Source organism: Scomber japonicus, chromosome 17, assembly GCF_027409825.1.
Source record: "Scomber japonicus isolate fScoJap1 chromosome 17, fScoJap1.pri, whole genome shotgun sequence".
Classification (NCBI taxonomy): domain Eukaryota; kingdom Metazoa; phylum Chordata; class Actinopteri; order Scombriformes; family Scombridae; genus Scomber; species Scomber japonicus.
In genome coordinates, this window is record NC_070594.1 from 24,878,302 (window position 1) to 24,896,225 (window position 17,924).

The 17,924-nt window shown below is 39.3% G+C and overlaps 2 protein-coding genes and 3 non-coding genes across 5 annotated transcripts; 2 read left to right on the plus strand and 3 right to left on the minus strand.

Moving 5' to 3' along the window:
• Window positions 1-2,380: 2,380 nt before the first annotated feature.
• Window positions 2,381-5,695, plus strand: ccdc25 (coiled-coil domain containing 25). The gene is made up of 9 exons (XM_053336859.1): window positions 2,381-2,573; window positions 2,724-2,771; window positions 2,865-2,904; window positions 3,142-3,193; window positions 3,650-3,725; window positions 4,088-4,191; window positions 4,371-4,573; window positions 4,671-4,716; window positions 4,947-5,695. The coding sequence occupies exons 1-9, from the start codon at window positions 2,549-2,551 to the stop codon at window positions 4,974-4,976; spliced, it is 624 nt and encodes a 207-aa protein (XP_053192834.1). The 5' UTR covers window positions 2,381-2,548; the 3' UTR covers window positions 4,977-5,695.
• A 1,469-nt stretch (window positions 5,696-7,164) lies between these two features.
• On the minus strand, window positions 7,165-7,237 carry trnaa-agc (transfer RNA alanine (anticodon AGC)). Its single transcript has one exon. It is a non-coding gene; the product is annotated as a tRNA-Ala (tRNA).
• Window positions 7,238-8,098: 861 nt separating this feature from the next.
• trnaa-agc (transfer RNA alanine (anticodon AGC)) lies at window positions 8,099-8,171 on the minus strand. Its single transcript has one exon. It is a non-coding gene; the product is annotated as a tRNA-Ala (tRNA).
• Window positions 8,172-10,321: 2,150 nt separating this feature from the next.
• LOC128376879 (microtubule-associated serine/threonine-protein kinase 3-like) lies at window positions 10,322-13,243 on the minus strand. The gene is made up of 11 exons (XM_053336733.1): window positions 13,064-13,243; window positions 12,846-12,931; window positions 12,479-12,687; window positions 12,207-12,345; window positions 11,979-12,111; window positions 11,729-11,894; window positions 11,301-11,402; window positions 11,089-11,211; window positions 10,805-10,971; window positions 10,584-10,698; window positions 10,322-10,326 (listed from the first exon to the last, which is right to left on the minus strand). The coding sequence occupies exons 1-11, from the start codon at window positions 13,241-13,243 to the stop codon at window positions 10,322-10,324; spliced, it is 1,425 nt and encodes a 474-aa protein (XP_053192708.1).
• Window positions 13,244-14,270: 1,027 nt separating this feature from the next.
• Window positions 14,271-14,343, plus strand: trnav-aac (transfer RNA valine (anticodon AAC)). The gene has a single exon. It is a non-coding gene; the product is annotated as a tRNA-Val (tRNA).
• The last annotated feature ends 3,581 nt before the right edge of the window (window positions 14,344-17,924 follow it).

A 17,924-nucleotide genomic window follows, 5' to 3' on the forward strand; every position in this document is an offset into this window, starting at 1 on the left:
TACTGTTATCATATGTATATATAATGTGTCAATCATTCAAGTATCAATATTCACAACCAACCATGCACCTTATTTACTCAGTAATATCCAACCTTTTAAACTATTTATATTTATATATTTATTATATATATTTGGGTCACTTTATTTAGTTATTGTATATAATTTATCTTTTACCTACCTCATTGTATTTGTATTTTGATTCAAGTGTCCAGTGGCTGCTGTGAAACTTTAATTTCCCTTTGGGGATTAATAAAGTATTCATCTATTTATCTGCAAGTGTTTGAATGTTTCTCATTAAAAGACAATTCATTCAAATGTTTCCAACTTCCATAAAATGCAAAGAAAGTTCATCCACTAATATGACCCTAATTAATTTACAGCTTACTGTGAGTGAATACAGAATAGTGGACATGCTTCCAATAGTTCACAGAGTCCTGAGGTGGAGACTGACAGCACAAAACTAGCATGAGTGTATCATCACTATACCAACATTTAAATGACCACTGGGCCTGTTTGACTGGATATTTAGCTTTAAAACAAATGTTCAAAGATCCACAGAGTGAAAAAAAAACATTTGAATTGTTTTATAACCAGCAAATGTTGTAGTATGTTGACTTCTTCTGGACACATTCTTACTAGTGGAGTCATTATGTTTGATCTGCTAGTAAAACTAACTGCTAATCTAACTCATTCAGTCTCTCTGATGTTAGACTACTAAACACTATGTAGGTCTGTCATTGATCTTTTTTATCATTCATGGATTTTTATTGCACATACAGCCATCTGATGTTTTCTATACATTATGTGTGCTGTATATTATTTTATTGATTTGTGTTTGCATGTTTTTGTGCTGTGTGCAAAGGATGGATAAAGCTGTTCACAGTGTATTGTTTTATTGCACTCTATTGCAGTTCTACATTCATATCTAAGGAAAGAGAGAAATGTTGGTTTTGTAACAGTTGCAGCTGCAGACAGACAGACGTGTCACAAACCGTAAATGTTTTCATTTTGAATTGTCAGGTTTGAACCAGGAGTTACTGTTACTGACAGATTACATTTATCAGTTTTATCATGAACAGTTCACATCATGTCTGAAACAACACAGCAGTTCATGAATGATAACTGCCTCACGCTAACATGTTAAGTAACAAAGCGCTTATTTAAGAGCAAAGTGAATGGATAATTGGCGGGATGAGTCTAAACAAAAGTGTAACCTGCTGATTTATCGATATATTGATCAGTCGTTTCCTACATTGAACCACAGCAGTGTTTCCAGGCTAGTGATATTATATAGTGTTTAGTATTTTTAATAAATATGATTAGTTTCAACATGAAGCTGACTTGTATTCACCGAGTGAAGGTCAACTTGCTTTGTGTTAAGTAGCTGTGTCATTAATGAGACAAGCTAGCTAGTTAAAGTATGAAAACATGAAACATTGATTATTTCTTACCGGAAGTCTCTGTCGAGCTACATAAAAGAAAAGAAATGTTATAGCAGTAAATGTGGAGGATTAATATGCTGGCGGGTTCACTGCTGCTTCTACTGCTGCCGCGTTTCTTCTCTGTGTTTTGAACAGAGCGCCAAACAGACTGGACCGGAGCCGGAAACAGGCACTCTACTTGACATAATGAAACCACACTGGGACTTCCGTTTATAGATTTCAAAATAATACAAGCTACCAGGGGCGATTCTAGGATCAGACCTTTAGAGGGGCTCAGCCTCAGCTCCTAATGAGAATATGACATACAATGCCCTACAAGTGTTCAAACCCCCTGCTAAACTACTCATTTCACTGAATAGCGTAAATTACATCAATAGTAGAGTGGTCTTCTATAGTGTATAATAAAAATGGTTCAGAATAAACAATCACATACAGAGACGACCCTGAGATAGTTAATGAACCCTGAGGGAAAGATTGTATATTAATGACAGAACTATCCAAAGTACATTAAAGCTGTGAAAATAAAACCTTGAACCTGTAGCATTATTGTTTGTCTCATCTCTAACAGACAGGCTCACAAAATAATTAAAATTGTGTAAAATAATTCTTCAGGGGGAAAAAATACAATCATTATTTATTTAGTTTTAGGGGTGCTAAGATCAAATTTGGGGGTGCTTGAGCACCCTTAAAAAGGGTCTAAAATCGCCACTGCAAGCTACTAATGGTAACTTTATCTGTCATATAAATGCCATACACCAACTTTGTTGTTGCTAGAGTTGCAATGATTTGTCAATTAATCGATTAGTTGCCAACTGGTTGTTATTTTAAGATTTCAAAAAACGTGAACCCGCCTAATGAAATGTTAAGCTTTTATTTTGTAGACACATTTGCGTAATTCCTGTCTTGCGCAATGCGCATGCTAATTCGGTCTAGCTTGACGCAGCTGGCTAACAACTTCCCGGGTCAGCTTGTACATGCGAAAAGTGACAGCAGAAACGCTGTCTGTAGCTAAACAACTGAGCTTACATTGACTTCTGTCCAGAAACGTAGCTTGTCAACTTTATACACTAACTCAATATCTATAAACACGTTTTAATTCATCTAAGATGGTGTTTTACTTCAAAAGTGCCGGTAAGTTCAGACGCAGAGCTAGCCTGGTTAGCTCCTAGCCTGGTTAGCCTTTAAACTGATAAGATGTGTTGGCTTTTAGCTTTTATATTTCTGTTTCTATGTGTTAAAGTTTCCTTCACTGATATTGTGTTTGTCATGTGTCTCTGTCAGTGGTGAACCCTCCCTACACTATCTACATGGGGAAGGACAAGTATGAAAGTAAGTCAGTCACTATTCAGTCATCTGTTGTCTTTGTGTTTCTGTTATTTTGTCCTCTCACATTAAACTGACTGAGGTTTTTATTGCCCACAGATGAGGATCTAATCAAGTATGGATGGCCTGAAGACATCTGGTGAGATTGAAATGTTTCCTCTGTTTCTTCTCTCTCTCCTGGTAACACTTGAGCTTTCTTCTACTTTGCTGTTTAAATAAGTATTAGATGAACATGTGCAGTTTCAAAGCCTAGTGATGTGTCAAGTTCTTATTAATGTCATTTCTATAATGTAATAATCTGTACACACAATCAACAAAAATATGAACATGAATATTGTGAAGTTTTGTGACATATTGTTGTTTTATCCATGTCCAGGTTTCATGTGGACAAACTGTCCTCGGCTCACGTTTATCTGAGACTGCCAAAGGTAACGATCAGAGTCACAACGACTGATTATTACTCCTGCTTATACTGTATTATTATATATGTTATACTGGACCACACCATCACCTGGAGAAATGACTCTGTCTCTGTGTCAGTTTACATATAACCTCGTACAAAACACCTAAGTGGGAAAAGGACACAAAGGAGTGTATTTGAGAAATGAACTACTACATCATACATGTATCTTCTACTCTAAGCATTGACAGTACAATGTAAAAGAGCTCATTTTTACTTTGTTTTATTGTCTCTTCAAGTCGTCTCAGCTACACCACACACACAGCTTTTATGTAGCTATGTTAATGTCTAAAATGACTGTGATGATTGGTTTTATATCATATGAGATTGTACATTGTCACTTACTCCTGTATTATGTTGCATCCAACCCTTACCTCATTCACACAAACTCAGGCATTGCTGATTGTTTTGTGTCTTTTTCCAGGGTCACACCATCAATGACATCCCTCCAGAGGTGCTGATAGACTGCGCACAGCTGGTGAAGAACAACAGCATTCAAGGTAAAGATAAGGTCATGTCATAGAAAGAATAACTGGCAGCACTCACTGGGATTAGGAAGTCATGCATCATGTGGAATCAGTGTAAAAGCTGCTTTTTACTGTTTTTTGTGAGTGACATATCTTTATCATATGTTCATTAAAATAATAACTTTACTTATATAGTGCACCCTTCATACACTCGATGCAGCTCAAAGGGTTTTAAATGGCAGACTATTTAAACAGATCAAATATTAAAATGTATTTTAAAAGAGGAAAAAATAACAAAGTGATCATTACAACAACCGCTGTCTCCATCATCCTGTAAGATTGAACAATTCTGGTATATTGTAGATATTAATGATCAGTGTGTTGTGTGTTGTCAGGCTGTAAGATGAACAACATTAATGTGGTTTACACACCGTGGGCCAACCTGAAGAAAACTGGAGACATGGACGTGGGTCAGATCGGCTTCCATCGACAGAAAGAGGTCAGTAGACTGAAAACTCAACCCTGAAAAATTACAAAAACCCAGTGAAAATATCAGGTTCATTGTGATGGATTGGTTGTTTGTCAGACTTACCTGAATGAGCGGCAGCAATCGGCTTCATCTGGAAAGACAACAGTCCTGATCGTTTCATATTTCATATTCTCACCCGCGTTTCACAGGTGAAGATCGTAGCGGTGGAGAAGAAGATCAACGAGATGGTAAACCGCCTGGAGAAAACGAAAGATGAACGCTACCCCGACCTGGCGGCGGAGAAAGAGTCGAGAGACCGAGAGGAGAGGAACGAGAAGAAAGCTCAGCTCCAAGATCAGAAGAAACGAGAGAAGGATGAGCAGAAGAGGAGAAAAGAGATGGAGGAGCTCAAGTGGGTTGGACAGAACATCACATGATTGGCTGTAGAGCTACATTAACTCTGAGCTGTTACTACAATAAATCCTTTTTACTTTTTTATCCCTTTCTAGGAGCTATTCTTCACTGATGAAGGATGAAAATATGAAGACTAATGAGGTGATTTCATTCATTCTTACACACTCAATTGACAGAATGGAAAACGTATTAAAGGGCAGGTTCGTCTTTTTAGTGCCAAAGTCCCTCTTTCTGTTACTATACTTCCACCACAGCTCAACAGGGAAACACAAAGAGGGAATTTGATGCTATAAACACTGTAAATGTGTCAGATATGCACAACTCAGACTGCTGAAGATAGTATTAACGTCTCCTCTCTGTGTTATCAACAGGATGGGAACGATTCAGACGACTTCATGTGAGAGGTGAGGACCAGGCGGCGAGCAGATACAATCCTCCTCCGACTCTCAGACCTGCTGTGGGGGGGGGCGGAGGGACAGGTGGGGTGCTCCCCTGCTGCTGCTTCTGCTTGCTGCTACAGTGCATTGACATTGGGGGGGGGGGAAACAAAAATTAGAAGAAAGACAAACGGATACCGTTTCTTTTTGCTTTTTGGACACTCTGGGAGCAGAAAGTGAGCCAATGAGCTGACAGAGCTAGGACTATTCCTCACTGCTGATTGGTTCACACGCTGCTACCGAACCAAAACCGAGCCGACTTGCCTCACAACATCGACCGATGATTATGGAGGAGCAACACGAGACAACGGGAACACTGAGGATTATTTTAAGATAGCAGAAAGTTTAGAGTGATGATGATGTATAATAAAACAAGTGTGTGTATGGATGCATTTGTTAGAAAACCCCTCTGTAGCAGTATTTTGTTGAGGCTGCTAACATTTCTGCTCACTTTTCTCTATGTTTCCGTTACTCTGCATGTCAGATTTTATTCAATAAAATCCAGTTTAAAATGAGTTAAACTACAACTGCAACAATTAGTCCATTGATAGAAAATTCTCAACTGTTTTCATCATCAAATCATTTTTGTTTGTCTTTTTTTTAATGAATAATAACAAGAATTGGCTTCTCAAACGCAAGGATTTGATGTTTTTTGTGTCATACATGATAGTAAAGTGAATATGTTTGGATTTTGAACAGCTGATCAGGCAAAATGTGCTATGTAGGGCTCTAAGATATTAAAACAAGTATTTCTCACTATTTTCTGGATATGAAAAAATAAGCAGGTTAATTCATAATGATAATAATAGTTAGCTGCAGCTCTAAATTAAACTTAAACTTAACTTTCTAGTTAGTAATTTACCCCACTTGCACAATCCATTATATTCTTCTGTAAAGCTCCATGAAGCAGGACCAGCCAATATCCTCACAACCACCACCAAGGTTATCTAATATTGGATCCAATTTGTGTGCAAGAGTTAATCATTAGTGTTAAAGATACATATTTCAGGGCTCTTCATGGCTCTAGTAGTGCCAAGTCAAACATAAAAGTTCATTTCTGACCCTCGAAATAGTAGAATCTTGAGTGATGGCATTTCAACACGTGATATTAAAATGATTATTAAAAATATAGTTTCCAGTATTCAGCAGATAACACAACTAACATTTCACATTTTAAATTAAATGTAGCAGCTATTAAACTGGTCGAAAGGTTTGGTAGTTTGAAAACTGCAGGTATCTTATTTCCTCTAGGTGGCGACATCAGGACATCTATATCACAGATGCATGCTGGAAACCTGCAGGTCTAAAATGATTATGTTTCTTTCTTTGACTGTAAGTGAGTGGAGGAAATGTGGTGAGTGTGGTTGTAAAGCTGCTCTATGTGCTGTTTACATATAAAGCACTGAATAAAATGTTTATATTTCACATAACTTCAATCACAAGTTCTAATTGTTCAAGTCGTTTTTCAAGATGTTCTCTGCAGTGTTTCAAATCAGATGTTGACGTTTTCATGTTTTCCTGCAACACTATTATCTATACCAGTATGTGTACAGTATAGAGCGGAAACTATTAGTCAATTAATTGCTGTTGGTGATTAAATTAATCACCAATTATTTTGATAATTCATTCATCATTTTGGGTCATAAAAAAAAAGAAACGTACCTAAACATCCATACTCAGTCACATTCTCACTAGCCTTGTTGTCTCCTTGCCCAGCTTCTTAAATGTAGATATTTGGGTTGTAGACTGTTTTTTGGGACAAAATTATCAATTTGAATTTACTTTTAAATATTCAAACATTCATAAATCCAAGCGAAGGCTTCTACACATGCATTGTATTAATGAACATTGATTACCCAGTTAATTATTCTAATTATTTGATCATCAGTATATTATTTATAATCACATCAAATACAAGTACAGAAATTAAAATATATATGACAATAAAACTACCGGTAAATGAAGTAAAACATATAATACATGCAGTATATTTTACATGTAAAACATATGGTGATCATTACTATACTATTGGTTATTGTTTTAATATCTTACACCGTTACTGTCGTTATTTTCCTCATAACAATATCGATGTTTTTTTCTACAGAAGGGTTTTCTATCCATGTTGTCTTTTGGATGAAGAGAAAAGTTAGGCTGGAGGATGCGGGCATCGATCCCGCTACCTCTCGCATGCTAAGCGAGCGCTCTACCATTTGAGCTAATCCCCCGTTACTATATAGTATGTCAGATCTTTGTATTTCCAACACTTCATATTTAATAATTTTTAGTGTGCTTTTTAGTTAGCTGGCAAGTGCGGTCAAATTAGTCTGGCGGTAATTTGTATTCACCATCAACTGGAGGCGCGTGACGGTAGCTTCTTTCAAATGTGGACCATTGCATTGTGGGATTGTAAACAGTTTAGCGTATAGCATGGACACTACTTCTCTGTCCATGGTTGAATATTTGAGGGCACTATATAATGGAGATATTTACACATTCGGACACTATAAAAAATGGCTGTCTCTTTGATATGAACCATTAGTTTTTATCTGTTTTTATTTGTTCTTGCTAATCTGTCTTTATTTATGCTGCTAAATTGCCCTGTTGTGTTACTGTTGTCTTGCTCACATCTGCCATTGCTTATGTCTGCTCTTGTGAAGCTGTTTGTTTGTTGCTTTGTTGTTTGTTCGCAGTTTGATCTGCTTTTATTATGTTCTGCTTAAAGCTATCAGCGTTTTGCATTTATTATAACTGACCTGTATTACAAATATTGTTTTAAATGTGTTTCTTGGTTTTAGGCTGCCAACTTTATACCGTTATAATAATGAAGATGCTTTGTGAACATCACTAGTTTTCTTAATAGATGTAAACATGTCAAATTATTGAATCTAGCTCATTAATACAGTCGCTCAGTCTAATCAGCAGTACTGTGTTCGGATGCTAACACAGGACTATCCAAATAATTGGTACTGTGACAGATGGAGACTTCAGCCAGAGTTAATACAAAAACTGTCAAAATATTGAATAAGTTTGTTTACTTTTGTGTGTGTTTTTATGCCATCAAGTACGAAGTTCTCAAAAAGTAACTCTGGAGGATGCGGGCATCGATCCCGCTACCTCTCGCATGCTAAGCGAGCGCTCTACCATTTGAGCTAATCCCCCGTGTGCGACACAGTAGACGGTTCTATATAAAAATTGGAAGGATAAACTGTAGACGATTGCCATGTTCAAATGTTTGAATTGGCTTAACGTTGGTCCTTTTTTCTGTTCTTCATACTAACATTAAATAGTGTTTCAATGAAGTTGATGGGGAGAAAACAACCTTTGCCAGCCGTTTTTCGACTGGTTTCTTGATGGGATCACATAATATCTCAGGCAATGCCTCCCTGCAGCTGTCAGACTGTACAATCAGCATTGCTCCCAGTAAACCTCAACAAACAATCCTATTTCACATATATATATATATATATATATATATATATATATATATATATATATATATATATATATATATATATACTGTATATGTGTGTGTTTTTTGTTTGTTTTTTTAATTAAAGTTTAATTAGACTTTATTTCTGTGTGTGAATGATACAGGTTTATATCCTGGCTGCATTTGACAGGGAGGATCATGCATGATGTTGTTAATGTGTTGGTTTTGTTAGTGTTGGTAAATAATGAATAGTGGGTAGAAACGCACCCGTTGGGGAATTGAACCCGTGACAGGTGGAGATACTTTCCACTATACTAACGAGGAATTGAACCATCAACCCATCAGACACGTCAATCTATTAGCATTTTTCAAAGATTAATATTTGAATTCAGGACAGTTCTTCATCCCTTGTATGAATTCTTTATGAATAATAATAATAATTATTATTGTTGTTGTTGTTGTTGTTATTGCTATTTTGTGTAGGTTTTGATGCTCCGTGGAAACACAGTGCTGTGATAGGCCCACTGATTTTTTTTTAAATTATGAGATAAAATATGATAGATGTAATATTAGATTTTATGTTGAATAATTGACATGTTATGTTACTTTGTGATGTGATGAAAATGTCCTACAGTACAGTGAAGACTGTAAACTTCATTTAACTGGAGGAAATATGGAGTGGAGGGAAATCATATGTTTTAATGTCATTAATGTCTTCAGGGGTCAGTATCACATCTTCTTTTCTCTATGAATCATGTTTAGATATTATCACACACTTTCCTGAAAATACTTCTGTTCTGTACATACTAGCATTCAACTGACACATGTTTCTGTTGATGAACTTATTATTTGAATCAAAGAGTGTGTGAGTTCTCAGTCTTGTAATAAGTGTTTTTTGTCTGTAGTTTTATTAGACACATGCTGTAGATGATCATGGAGGTCTCTACACAGTGATGAGGACACATTCACAAACTCTTCACATTTTATTCAACTGTTATATGAAAGTTATGTTATTACATAACTGCCCCCCCCCCCCAGCTTTATATCACTGATATAGTTTTGTTGTGTGCTTTATTTCACTGCTTCATTCAGCTGCTGTCATCCTAAATGACTCTTACTATGTTCAGTTCAGAAAGCTGATCTCCAACCAGTGTTTTTTTATTTTTTTATTTTATTTTTTTAAAGTTGCAAGGACAGTAAAGAAAAAGGAAAATAAGATAATGAACAGACAAGACAAAGCAAGCTATGGAAGTATATTGCTGCCACGCCAGAAAAAGAAAAATCAGTATCAGTAAACATCCAAAGTTCATTGTTAGAATAATTAATATTATTATATTATTATCACTATCATTATCACTATCATTATCATTATTATTATTATCATTATTATCATTATCATTATTATTATAACAATATACTATTTATCTCTTTAATGCTGATCTGTTTCTCTTTTTCTGGTGTGGCAGCAATACGTTTCCATAGCAACAGAAAAATAAACTAGAAAAAGTAAAGAGAATATACAAAGACTGCAACTTCTCCTCCTCCTCCTCCTCTTCCTCCTCCTCCTCCTAATTGTCTCTCGGCCTCTTTGAGCAAGTTGTTGTTGCTGCTTGTCTCCGACCTCCTCCACACACTCCTCCTCCTCCTCCTCTTCCTCTTCCTCTTCCTCCTCTTGCTTGTCCACGACCTACTCTACACTCTCCTCCTCCTCCTCACAGGACAGCACATGACGCGTCTTAAAGTTCTCATACACCTCCTAAAAACTTCCCCACACATGTTGTTGTTGGCAGCAGCAGGAGGAGGAAGAGAAGAAGTCAAGTCTTTCTCTTCAACATCTGGCCTCTGTTCCTTTATGTCTCTATTTTCAAGGAGACCAGTGTCAATCTTTTGTGGGACACGATGAAGGGATGGTGATCGAACAGTGTCTAATGTTTTTCTCTGTCTTCTATTTGGTCCTCTCCTCCTCTTCAGGCAAGTCCTCTTCTTCCACATACACCGCCTTCTTTTCTTCATCCTCCACTTCTTTCTCTCGCTCCTCCTCCTCGGTGGTCTGTGTGTTTGTTCCTCCTTCTCCTCACTGGACTGTTGGTCCCCAAAGCCGTCATCTGGCTCCTGTTCATAATAATAATCACTAAACTTACCTTCATAGTTAAACTCATCATCGTCCTCTTCCTCCTCGTACTCCTCCACCAGTCTTGTTACAACGATCTGGTTGAAGGGGATTGGAGCCGACAGATGTTCCGGGCTGCCGTAAACCTGCAGTTTCAAAAGAAAAGCGTCAAAATGATGATTTTCTTGTTTGTATTTGATAGTGAGAAATGGATTTACAATGTCAAACAGCAGCTGGATTTAAAAAGTGTACCTCAGTGAATCGGTGGGCCACTGAGCAGAGGTACGGCAGCTTTACGGTTGGTTCCTGGTTCACCTGGGTCTCCTGGTCACCCTGGTTCTCTTGGTTCTCCTTGTCACCCTGGTTATCCTGGTCCTCCTGGTTCTCCCGGTCCTCCTGGCACTGCTGGGCTATGCTGGCTGTAGAAACCACAGCAACAACCATCATGCATTAAGTTAAAGAAAAGAGAAAATAGTGTGTGTGTGTGTGCGTGTGTGTGTGTGTGTGTGTGTGTGTGTGTGTGTGTTGGCACTTACAATTAAAATGACTGGTGTCCTCCTCAGTCCTCAGCTGGGGGATGAATGGAGGCTCTTCATCCATGAGGAATCTCCAGTAGACACCTTTGAAAAACGGGTGAGCTTTCACCTCTCCGGATCCTCCTGGAGAATAAGTGAGACAAACAAAATTATGAATGAGCTCCCATCCTGTCTCTATCCACGTCTTCATCATTAGTGAATGTGACACTAACCTGTCCCCAGACGTCTTTTGGCATTTTTCTCCAGGAGAAGGCTGATTAGGTCCTGTGCAACAGTTCCTTGGGCTGCTTCCCCCTCCGGCCAGATGATGTCATCTGAGAAAAAATAAAAAGCACATATCAGTAATCCAATAACAGAATTAAAAGTTTAACTTCATCATAAAAAACAACAACAACAAAAACACTGAATCTTAAAACAAGTTTAAAGTAAAAGAAACAAGAAATTCAACCACGTGTCAGTCTTACTTTTGGTAAAAAATGATGCAAATGTCATTTCAAATGACATAATACCAACTATTAAATGTACATTTGAACAAATCTGATGCTGCTTTTAAAACTATGTTGAAGACATTTTTGAACATCTTGACAACCCTTATTTGTCACTGAGCCAGAAAGAGATGAACTGAAGTAAAGATTCTTACCTTGAACCACGTGGTCACAAAGGTCATCAACGTCAGTCCCGTCAAATGGAGTTTCACCCACCAGAAACTCATACAGGATGATACCTAGGGCCCACCAGTCCACAGGTTTCCCGTACCCCACCTCTAGTATGGCCTCTGGGGCCATATAACAAGGAGTGCCCGCTGTCTGAAGGGAGGAAACACAAAATGATTAGAACAAGGATCCAGGTTTGAGCTCAAATAGCACAGAAGAGAAAAATCAAAGACTTACTTCTTCGTCCGTGATTTCCTGCACGATCCTCATAATTGGTGCTTGCTCAACATCTTGCGCTATGTTGAGTCGACCTATCTTTGAGAGGCCAAAATCAGCCACCTTGATGTGGCCGGTTGAAGTGATCAACATGCTATAACAGAGAAAAGCAGAAACATGTCTCATGTTAGATTACATACCAAACTCTAACTCTACATGTCAGATTGATGGGACAGATTGATGACTCACTTTGCAGGTTTCAGGTCTCTGTGAATGATCCCATAGCTGTGGAGATATTCTAGGGCCATGGTGGTCTCTGCTATGTAGATCCGGCTCATCTTTGTGGAAAAGCGCTTCCGTTCCTCCAACAAGGAGGCACAATCCCCACCTAGAAGGACAGGAGACATGTTCTCAGTGTGTGTTGGGTGGGTAGCATGGATGGGCTCCATAGATAATAGAGGAAAGTCAGTTTAAAGCTCATTTATCTGTTCTATCCCTGTCTAAACAAACAACCTTCTTACCTGCTACATACTCCATCACTATACGGAGGTCTCTGTTGGTCTCAAACGCGCAAAACATTGAGACAATGTACTCGTTTTCTGTGTAAGAGAGGATGGCTCTCTCCACCAACACCTGCCTAATGTCTTGCTCTCTCTTCAGGTTCCTCCAGTTGATGATTTTCATAGCAAATGCTTTCCTGGTTGCTCTGTGGCGCACAAGGTTCACAGATCTGCACAAGAAGGAAAAGGAAACATGATCAGCTTCTACTACTGAACATCAGCTCTGATTTAACAAGAAACTAAAACATGTATGATGTTTCTCTGTGTTTGGACTGAACTCTGTGTGGAGTCCAAACAGTCTGTTAGAATGTAAAGAAGTCTTACTCACCCAAAGCTGCCACTGCTGAACTGCTTGATGATCTCAAAGTCACCCTCCTCTGGTTTTCTGGGTGGAGGGCAACACACTGAGCGGGTCTAAATCAAACACACAAAAGTTATAAATGAGTCAACTAAACACAATAAAGTATACACTATAAACAAAGGGATGTGTGTGTTTCTTAAAATCAGTTTGGAAAAAAGAAACATGGTTGAAATTGAAACACATACTTCATGGAGGACTTTCTCAAGCTTGTCCTGGAGCTGGATGAAGAACTGAGGACAGATCAGTTGTCTCTGGACGGTGGACTCACAAAGCATTGAGAGGTCCACTAGCTGCCTCTGAATGAACTTTAAAGCATACGAAGCCTGGAGCAGACCGCTATCGCTGAACTCTGTTACTGTGTTCATTTTCACTGAGACTGATGGAAGGATGGAAGAATTTACAATCAGGATCATTATTACTGTTTTAAGCAGCAGTTAAAAATGAAAGACTGTAAAAGTTACATGAGACAATTTGAAAGGATGAAACCTTAAAAAGTCTGAAATTTGATATTGAAAGTCTAAAAATGTCTTAAAATGTCTGAAATCGTAGGAGTTAAAGTATTAAATCTGATTTGAGCGTAATTACATTTGTTCAGTTATTTACGTTATTTATCATTAATATCATTATTTTCTGATTATTTTACATAAAGAAAGAAAGAAAGAAATACTTACTACTGATAGCTGCTGCTGAAGTCTCAAGATAGATGTTTAACTCTCTAAAGTTAGTCTTTTTAGCTTTTAACTCACTGCTACTGAACACAAACCTGACTGTCTTCTGTGCTTCAATAACTGGAATGAACAATCTGTCATCTGCTTACTGAAAGTTCCAAGATTCTATGATGTCATGCATTGTACTGTGATGTCATAAAACTCATTTACATATGCAAGCCAGCTCATTAGCATATTTTAGAACACTCAGACACACACGCATATATTTCTCCATAAACTCTGCACATGTGTGTTTATTGTTTATTTTCACTTAATAAACATTATCTTTACTAACATTTTAACAGCAACACAGTTCTCCTCCTCAGATTAACAGTATCTCAGAGAAATGTTCTCATCAGGTGTGTCGTCGCTTCAAAAAAGTTTCCAAAAACAGTTTTCAGTTCATTTGTTTTGACTTCATATCTTCATTTCAAGAAATGTTTGACTTATGTCACAAATCTACTAGAAGTATGACTCAGTCACTGATACTGGTATTAAAGCCAGTCTTATTGTGACATTATATAAGGAGATATATAATACCTGGTCTGCAGTACAAGTCCTGTACAAATTCTAATATTCAACTGTAATGGAATCAATGGAATCAATGAATGGAATCAGTACATTATTTTAGTCCTTTTTTATTTTCTTTTAGGTCTTATTACATGTATGTAAATCATTATATATAGTTTCCGTAGTGTAGTGGTTATCACGTTCGCCTAACACGCGAAAGGTCCCCGGTTCGAGACCGGGCGGAAACACTCTTTGTTGGTATTCAGTCAGAGTTAATATAATATTGACCAAATAGTCATCATTCATATGCAGCAGCGTGTGACGCTGGTTATACTACTTGAGGAAAAACCATTGACTGTATAAAAGAAAAAAACAGGGCAAGAACACCACTGATCACCTGTTTGCACACAGCTCCACTGTGTGGGATCAAATAAGGGTCAAAAACATTCTGTACTTGTACAAAGATGTTCAAATGTGTAATAAAGTTTTGTGGTTGTAAAAAGATTTTGTGCCCGTGTAAAAACACTTTGTGCATGTGTAACACAGTTTTGAAGGTGTAACAATATTTTGTGCACGTGCACTCTACCACCCATGTGCCACCTACCATCCAATGAAAGAGCAGCCGCGATCTGAGCGCTTAACTTCAGTGGGCACACATCATAATAGTTCCATAGCACAGACTGGCACCGACTCGGAGAGAGGAAAACAGAATGGAGCCAAACGGTCCTGCTCAGGTAAGTTCATTAGGGTAGGCATCTAGAGGTATTGGGCCGGCCATTTCGAGATATAGGGAAAGCAACAGTTAAGATGTTGTGTGAGACAAGAGTCAGTAAACCAGTAAACCTGTAACTCCGTTAGCGCTTTTAGCACTTCCGGCCCCTCTTCTAAAACTCAGTACGTTTTTTGAATGGGATTTTGATTTAAAATAACAACGTATTAGTAACGTATTTCTAATGTAGTGTTACAGTTATTAGCTTTCTGATGCTAACGTTAGCTAAGTGCTAGTAGTTGAAAATTAACAAGCTGAACATAGTAGCCAAGCTAACAACTTCACTTTGATCATTTCTGTTGGATTTTATGAGCACTGCTGGCAAACAGACATTTGGGGTTTTGTGCAATTGTAAAAATATTGACTAAGACGTGTGTTGCTAGTGTAATGTAGCCAGAGTCTGGTTCATCAACTGTCTCTAAGGTAGCTAATGCTAAGTTTGTTCCTTATAATTGTTGCTGCTCTCTTCATAACTGATAGTTTGATTTTGTTAAGGGCAGCAGCATCATGTCTGCTGAGGCAGAGGAGCAGTACCAGTAGAGGAGCCGGTGTGAGCTGCTCAGATGAGGAGTAGGAGAGAAGACACAGAGGTTTGTATCATCTGTGCTTCTATCTATTTGAAGTAAAGTGTAAAATATCAACATAGTGTGAAACACCAGTTTTTCCGGTGTGTCTACATCATGATTTACTTTTCAGTGTACGTGTTGTTCATCTTTTACAGAGTCTGCTTCAAGACTTGACCCTGGAAGGAGCCTTTTGGACCTGCAGCCAGGGCTGGTTTATGATGCTCTGATGATGCAGCAGGGCATCATGATGCTCCACCATCCACAGGGGCTCAACAGCCATGCCATACCTACCTCTGACATCTGCAGCAACATGCACCCCACATTTACAGGAACATGCATCATTTAGAGATCAAAGGCAAGTCAGTCCTGTTCAGTAGACTTCCAACGCACCACTCCTGTCATGGCCTGGGCCTGGAAGAGTTCACTTGACACCCGGTTGCCAGTTACCCACTGGGCTTGGTGGAAGTGGAATCCCTCCTGCTGAGAGGTGCCTCTCACAGGGATCCAGATAGGTACAGCAGCCTCCTCGCCCTTGGTGTAGTTAAGCTGCAAGGTGCCACCGTACCTGTAAAGGATTCCTTCCCCCACCTCGGGGTCACTCAGGCAGCCTCTCAGGATGTGGATACGTTGAATCCTCCATATCTTCAACATGGAGGCCTTGAAGAGGAGCACATCATTTGAATCCTTTGCCAGGTGGAAGTGATGTAGGACATCTTCAACCCTCTGCAGCAGTTCTCTGGGCTGTGGTATTTTTGTCCGACAATGTTCTCTGATGTGCTGCTTGGTGGGATTTGCCGGGGAGATTCCGCAGAAGGTGTATGCCTCTTTGAGCTTCTGCAGGTCACTCTGGTCCACAACAACGAAAGCTGCAGAGAGGAACTGGCAGAAGGAGCTGTAGAGAGGATGATGCTCAGAGACACACTCCCTGGTAAAGCGTTGCATGCAGTGGAACAAGTCTAACTTAACAGTTATGTCTCTGTTAAACTTGGTCCTTGAGGCACTGCTGTTAGCCAGGGATCCAGAGGTCGCCTTTGCCACGAGAGCCTCTGTGGTCTTCCAGCAGTCCCAGAAGAGGTGCTCCTGAGCCCCAGCGTCCAGGACCTTGAAGGCAGCACAGCAGTCCCTACAACATTAAAAAGAAATGATGTTACAGCTGGAAAATATCTTACTCACAACATATTTTGTACAAAATGAGACTTGTTGTATGAATTTGTAATTATTTAAAAAGTCTGTGACATGAAAACATTTAAACATTTAATTGAATTGAAACTTGTTATGTATACCTGTCCACCCACTGGTAGCCTGCCTTCTCTATCCCAGCAGCGGAGTACCGTCGAGCCAGACCCTCATACATGGGATGAAGAGACCGATCACACTCGGACTGCAGCATCACCCAGGACAGGATCATCCAGTTCTCGTTCATAATGGCATAAGATGACATGGTGCCGGACGACAAGACGACCTTCCTGGCCACTTTGCGAGTGTGATCCGATCTCAGGGCCTGACCGAAAGTCCCCTGCAGCAGCTGAGTCAGAAGCTGCTCCTGCCGCTTATATTCATGGATCAGACAGTCCACCAGGTAGTGTGAAGAAGTGGATACTCCATACCAGCCATCGGAGTATCCACCAAATGGAGCAGGGGTGTCTGTCTGTCTCAGGAGCCCAGTGATGGTTCTCTGGCCGTATAATCCTGCCTCAGCATCCCTGATGTTCTGCACACTGAGCAGGTAGGCCAGGTGAGCTCTCTCATATTTAAGGTGGAGGACCTCTGTCAGCTGCTTTGCCATGTCCTCAGGTGATCTGCCACTACGCCTCATTTCATCCATCACAGACTTGCAGATGGCCTTTTTATATGTGAGGAGAGCTGGCACAATGTTAGTAAATCTTGTCGGCAGCTTCTCCAGCCATTGGGGCTTGTCAGCATGCCAGTACTTTTTACAAGCCTTGCAGGTGAGTAGTGCCTGCAAGGTGCCTCCAAATCAGTCTTCATCCAGATTTTCTGCTGTTGAGAGCAGTTCCACCGGGCAACATCATTATCATACCCGGGGACAGAGGCTGCAGGTTGCTCGACAGGAGGGACTGGACATGGCAGAGCTGCAAAACACAAACAATACAACACAAGAAAACAACTCACTATGAAAAAAGACAGCTCCACATGAATGACAGACAACAAAAAACAAAGCCACAGAAATAAATACCTTCAACAAGGACTGTGTCTTCCTGTGCTTCCACAAAGGCAACAGTCTCAGATGATGCATCTAGGATGGTGAGATACAAACCAGAGAGGCATGTGAAATAAAGACATTACAGTAATGAACATTGCTTAACATAGTTTTCCTCATAGCGCTTAAGCAAATGAAACATCTACCTGCAGGAAGACATGGGGCTGCTGTTATCCCTGGCTCCACAGAAGAATAGTGGGAGACAGGCTTTCTGTGTGCTTTGAAAAGAAATCGCACCAAAAGTAAAAAAAAACAAAAAAACAAGCAAATCAG

Bases quoted from the DNA above. Each gene is read 5' to 3' on its own strand.
- ccdc25 (XM_053336859.1), top strand. From the start codon at position 2,549: ATGGTGTTTTACTTCAAAAGTGCCG. The intron at 2,574-2,723 runs GTAAGTTCAGAC...TGTCTCTGTCAG, and splicing joins GTTTTACTTCAAAAGTGCCG to TGGTGAACCCTCCCTACACT. The intron at 4,192-4,370 runs GTCAGTAGACTG...CGCGTTTCACAG, and splicing joins GCTTCCATCGACAGAAAGAG to GTGAAGATCGTAGCGGTGGA.
- LOC128376879 (XM_053336733.1), bottom strand. From the start codon at position 13,243: ATGAACACAGTAACAGAGTTCAGCGATAGCGGTCTGCTCCAGGCTTCG. The intron at 12,932-13,063 runs GTATGTGTTTCA...TGTTTGATTTAG, and splicing joins TTGAGAAAGTCCTCCATGAA to ACCCGCTCAGTGTGTTGCCC. The intron at 10,972-11,088 runs GTAAGTGCCAAC...TGGTTTCTACAG, and splicing joins GGACACCAGTCATTTTAATT to CCAGCATAGCCCAGCAGTGC.